Source organism: Leuresthes tenuis, unplaced genomic scaffold (genome assembly GCF_036924035.1).
Source record: "Leuresthes tenuis unplaced genomic scaffold, fLeuTen1.0.hap1 SCAF_20, whole genome shotgun sequence".
Taxonomy (NCBI): Eukaryota; Metazoa; Chordata; class Actinopteri; order Atheriniformes; family Atherinopsidae; genus Leuresthes; species Leuresthes tenuis.
Window position 1 is genome coordinate 17,421,167 of NW_027325374.1, and position 5,840 is coordinate 17,427,006.

General features: G+C 43.0%; 1 protein-coding gene across 1 annotated transcript; it reads left to right on the forward strand.

Moving 5' to 3' along the window:
* foxj1b (forkhead box J1b) lies at positions 1-4,270 on the forward strand. The gene is made up of 3 exons (XM_072373289.1): positions 1-323; positions 500-1,147; positions 1,741-4,270. The coding sequence occupies exons 2-3, from the start codon at positions 575-577 to the stop codon at positions 2,602-2,604; spliced, it is 1,437 nt and encodes a 478-aa protein (XP_072229390.1). The 5' UTR covers positions 1-323; positions 500-574; the 3' UTR covers positions 2,605-4,270.
* The last annotated feature ends 1,570 nt before the right edge of the window (positions 4,271-5,840 follow it).

Here is a 5,840-nt window from a genome sequence, read left to right on the forward strand (position 1 = left end):
CTCCCAGGCGTTTAAAGGGATGGTGGGCAGTCTCTCGGGCTTTATGAGCGACTTTATTTTACAACCTCCACATATTCTCACCTCTTGAGCTCCCACACACAATCCAGGAAAGCCCGGTTTACTCCAGTCGTCATGGATCAGTCTTAAGTGTCTCTTTTTTTTCTTTTCCCTCTTATCCTCTGTATGAGCTGGATGCTTGTCGCCCTCCCCCCGCCGCACTTGTTGCGCAGAGCTGAGATGAGCTGCTGAGTCCTTGGAGAGGAGAGGCAGGAACGGACTGCAACAGGTGCACACAGAGCATCTCCTCCAGCAAGCCATCGGAGGTAGGGAATTTACGCATCATTTAACAATCTGTGGGATTAATTTGTTGGTTGTTTTGGAAATCTTGCGCAGACGTTCCGTCTTTGGTGATTTATTGCACTCCTGGGTGTGAAGGGTTCTTCAAATTAATCTAATTTAACAATTTTTCCTCCTTTTTTCTTTTTTCCTTCACCTAAAGTGGAGACTGAACTTTAAATGCCAGTTTAAAGACGTTCTGATCATCTTCAGCCTCCCGTGCGCGCTTAAACCAAGGATGCCGGTCTTGACGAGCCCCGACATTGCCAACAAGTTTAAGGAGAAATGGCTGGCAGCGTTCCCGGAGGATCAGGTCACCGGGTGTGACTCCCCACTCGATGACAGCCTCACCAGCCTCCACTGGCTCCAGAATTTCTCCATCCTCAGCGCGGACCCGGAGCGACCCAACGGGTGTCCGTCCTCCCAGCAGCACCTCTTCCTCAAACGCCTCGGCTTCCCCCGAGCTGGCACCGATTCTCCGTCCAGCCCTCCGGCCGGGGACACCGCTGCCACCGGGATGCCTCTGTATTTAGGCAGCCCTGTCACCTCCGGCAGCGACTCTACGGCGGCCCCGCGGTTTTCTAGTTGCTCACACCCCTCACCCGGCTACGCACAGATCCCGGTTCAGGCTAGCGCTCCGGTGGAGGTGGACTACAAAACCAACCCCAAAGTCAAACCGCCCTATTCCTACGCATCTCTCATCTGCATGGCTATGCAGGCGAGCAAACAGCCCAAAGTGACTCTGTCCACCATCTATAACTGGATAACGGAGAATTTCTGCTACTACAGACACGCGGAGCCCAGCTGGCAGGTAACCGAGACCGGATAACTCTCCTTATATAATTTATGAGACTGACAAATGGTGAGGTGAGGGAGGGAAGGCTGTGCAATTGACTCCTGTGTCACCATCATGCACTTTATCTGTAGTCCACAGAACATCAGGCAAAAACACAACACACACAGATGTTCAACATATTTTTAAACCTCCGTCCCATTTCTGTCTCATTTATGCTTCTGATAACAAGTGTTTATTTACCCGAGAGTGGGCTGTCTGTTATTTCCATTCTTATACAGGCTTTTTGTCTGAAGGTAATGATGATGAGGTGGAGAAAGCACTCCAGCGTGTGTGTGTGAGAGAGAGTACATGTGTGTTAATGAGGGCTCCTGAGAGAGATGGCAGCTAAGCACAGCTGAACATGTTTGAAATGCACAGAGCTGCCTGTTACTAGAAAGCCTCATTAGGAGCATTTGCTTTTCTATACAAACAACAACAATACACCCAACGCCCACTCTCCTCTCTCCCTGACAAAGTGGCGTTTTTAGTTTTGCATGACTGAATTAAATATGCCATTGTGTCCATGTTAAGTCTTCTTTTTTTATCCCCGCCCTTTGTGTTTGTCACAGAACTCGATTCGTCACAACCTGTCCCTCAATAAGTGTTTCAAGAAGGTCCCCAGACAGAAAGATGAACCGGGGAAGGGAGGCTTCTGGCAGATTGATCCTCAATATGCCGACATGTTTGTCAATGGCATCTTCAAACGCAGGAGGATGTCTGCTAACCACTACAGCAGCAGCGGCAGCACACAAAGACAGAACAAACTGGCTCAGGGTTATCCCAGCACCCAAAATACTTGCCCTCACCAGGGGTTTGGTGGCAAACGGAAGCACCTGGCCTCGAAGAGCAACAACCTTCTGAGGGCCACAGAGTCCCCTCTTTTAGCCACAAAGGCTAACAAAGCAGACATCCTGAGGGGGGACTTTGACCTGGCGTCCGTGTTTGACGACGTTCTCAGCGGGAGCTGCAGCACCTTCGAGGATTTGGACATCAACACAGCACTAAGCTCCCTGGGCTGTGAGATGGAGGTGTCCATGCAGGAGAGGCAGCACTCAGCAGGGCTGGGGAGGTGGTGTGGAGGAGGGGACGTTATGGGTCAGAGCCAGCACCCTAACCACCATCACTCCTACGGCTATGTGGACCTAAGCGCTGCTTCTATGGAGTGCATGGTCAACATGGGAGAGCTCCACGTGGCTCAGCAGCAGCATCCACAGCAACGGCAGCAGCAGCTGGACCAGGATCAGCTGCTCCTGAGCCACCACCACCTGCAGCATTTCGATGAGCCTTCCGCACTGTTCCAGGAGCAGTCAGGAGAGGCAGTGCTGCAACCATGGGAGGAGATTAAAGAGGAGGCACAGGCCATTCCTCTGACTCTGGATCAGGGCTTTGGTCTGTATGAGGGCTTCTTCACAGAGATGCAGCCATGGGAATGACTTTTGAAACTAGACTGACTCCAAATTATTTACATTCTGTGATCTGGACATCTGTGGTTGCTGGTCCATCTCTGCATTATCTGACAGGATAACACAGTTAGAGCTTCAGTCACTTCTTATTCCCTCCAATCATTTTTACAAAGCCCACTGCATTTGTCCTTTATTTACAGTAATCTTCACTTGATATTCTGCTAAAATGCAAACATGATCCCGTGAAATCTACCCTGTCCTGAAGAAGATACTGTTCCGAATGACACTTAAGCTTGTTAGACATTGTTGGTGATTATTTCCTGAGGCAGACTTCCACTTTTTCTTGTGGGTGTCAGAAATAAGTGCGTTGCACGAGGCAGCACTGCCATCAAATCATTTAAATCAGTGGAATGACATCAGAACAGACTTACATGTACCAAATTAAATCTTCACATGGACCTCTTTTGCTCTCTGGAATCAGTGACTTTTTCAGAAGGAGTAAAATGAAGATGAAGTGAATATGCCCATAAAACTGAGACTTAGGTGGATTTTCTGAAGCTGAAATATTAGGAGCTGGACTGAACTGTGGCTACTTGTTGCTCTGGGGTTTTTGATAATGGCAGTGAAAAGGAAAATCGAGGAAAACCCCACCACCATCCGTCACAGCACTTGCAACAGAAAAAAACTCTATCAATACGAGACTGAGAGGACATACAGGATTCTATTGTGCTACATTAGCATGAACGTCTTTGTTTTTTTTACTAACATGCAGTGAAATCAGCCATCCATCCCAGCTGTCGGTGTTATGTGATGATAAAAGATGAAGTTATCAAAGCTAAATGGATACATAAAAAGTTCAAATTCATAGTAAGAGATTAGAAAGCAGTCACTTATGACTCTGTTATATAGTCAATTTAATATATAGCTATATTTACTAAAGCGTATAGCACGAAGCTTGGCAAGATCATTTGCTACTTGTCTACATTTATGTATTGCGAAGCAAAAAGAGGAGCAGACAGATAAAGACAGATGACAGACGGTGAGTCATGAAATCAAACATTATGCACTTTGATAGGCAGTGGTTTTAGAGAAGCAAGACAGCATTTGATAAGGATTATTTGTTTTATTTTGGTCATTACTTTATGTTTTTAGACATTTATACTAATCAGAATGAAATAATGCACATTATGCTACAACTGTTCATACTGGCTTTTTTTAGGTCACTGAAGTCAATACTGCAATAATTAACCTGGCAAGCGCTCTCAGTCTTTCTTTTCAAATAGTTCAAATAACAGTTGGCATTTTTTTGATGATACCGCGCCAAATTTGTTGATAAGGAATATGCAGTTTGTTGGGGTTTCTGTGTTGATTACTAAGAGAAAAAGAGTGTGATGGATTTTCTTTTCTCATAACTGATTATTTGTCTTCTTTTTTTTTCATACTGTTTGTTTTCATAAAATTAATCAGAAATTTGGGTGCAGGGGTTGGGGAGGTACATGACTTTACCTTTTATAGACACTCGATGTATGATATTGATTACTGTTGGATGCCACTTTAACCCTACCATGATACATTCATTTGTACGTTTTTTTAAAGCTGTTTGAAAATGCAATCATGCCTGAATGCAATAAATGGTGTCAATTAAAGAAATAGATGTCAAAAAAAGCTGTCACTTTAAACATAAAAGATCTGAACACCTACACCTTTTGGAGAGCAGCATAGCACAGTGGTCGGGTGTACTGTTTGACTTAAATTTTTGTGTGTCTGTGTAATAAAGAGATAAACGGTCTATCAGGGTTTATCATTAATCAGTGCAGACATGCCTAGACTTGCCTGGTATGTTAAACATACAGGGGGGAGATAATAGCAAAAACACTTATACAGTAATCTGAGGCAGACATGACAATGGAAAATTCTAGATTTAGAATGAGGAATTTTTTGTTGTTATTCTTTATTATAGCTTGTTAAGCACTTATATCTTGGTGAACACCTGCCACAGTGGTGTAATACTGGGAGGCACACATTGCTTTTAGCTAAATGCTAACATCATTTTGAAACTTCTCACAAACAAATAATTTGCAGTTGCAAAGCTCAATTATTGTTTGTCCATCACTTTTATTTAACTTGTTAGATTGCAAGCTATTGATTTGCAATGGCCAACATCCAATAAGATATAAGATTGTATAAGACAATGAACCTGTGCTCATGCTAGTGACTAAGGTTGCACTAATGAGCACTGTTAGTGCTTCAGCTAAATGCTAACATCATTGTGCTATTGCTAATTTACTTACATTGAATATCTAATCTGATACCAGAGACATGCACTCAGGACCAGCAATGGCTACTCTGCTGGCATACAGATGGCAAGAATCAAGAAAATCAAACATACACATGCACTCATATTTTCATTTAAACATTTGTGAATTTCACAAAGTTTGCTCCAAAGAGCCTGTTAATGCCATTTCATTCCTGCTCTGCTGTGCAAATCCACTGCTTTCAGCAAATCAAAAATAAATGAGCTTGTTTTTCCAGTCAACATGTTACCAATGTTGTCTCCAGGTAAAATAATTCCTCCAGAGGTCTTTGGAAGTTTTTTTTTTTAAAAAACACCTAAGATGTAAAAGTTTGTGACGTTAGTTGTTTCAGGTCAAAGGCAGGCTCACGATTGAATGCCCTTTCAACCGTGGACCTTTGTGGGACATGAGATAAAGACCAACATACATTCTATCAGTAACAGAACAACCCTTTTGTCACTTCCTAGTCTCAGACAATAGCATTACTTCGGTATGGGTTGAAACACAATCATGGTTTGGTTTAAATTACATTCTTTTTAAAATGTGACCTTTACTCTCATGTATGCCACTTGCCGGTTGCCTTGTTCACATGTAAACTCAACACATTATGACTAAATATTGTCACTTTCTGGTTGACATTAGACAGATAACATCACTTTATCAGGGTTAAAAATCAAAACTACTTGTGTGAGGTTAAAACACTGAAAAAGACTGAAAAAACAGTCTTTGTACAATGCAAATATATAATTGTAGTAGCCATTTTTACCTATAACTTATAGCTGAACAAATGCCACATGGAGGAAGGAGGATAGCCTCTTGGTCAAAAGTGCATTAGAGAATAGATATGAATAACTGTCCTCAGCGAGGTTCTCCATGGGAATGTCAAACAAAATATGATCATTATGTTTAATTTTGTTGCGAAGGGGACTGAATCTGTTTTCAGTCCATTTACTTTAATGCGGAGACTAAAAG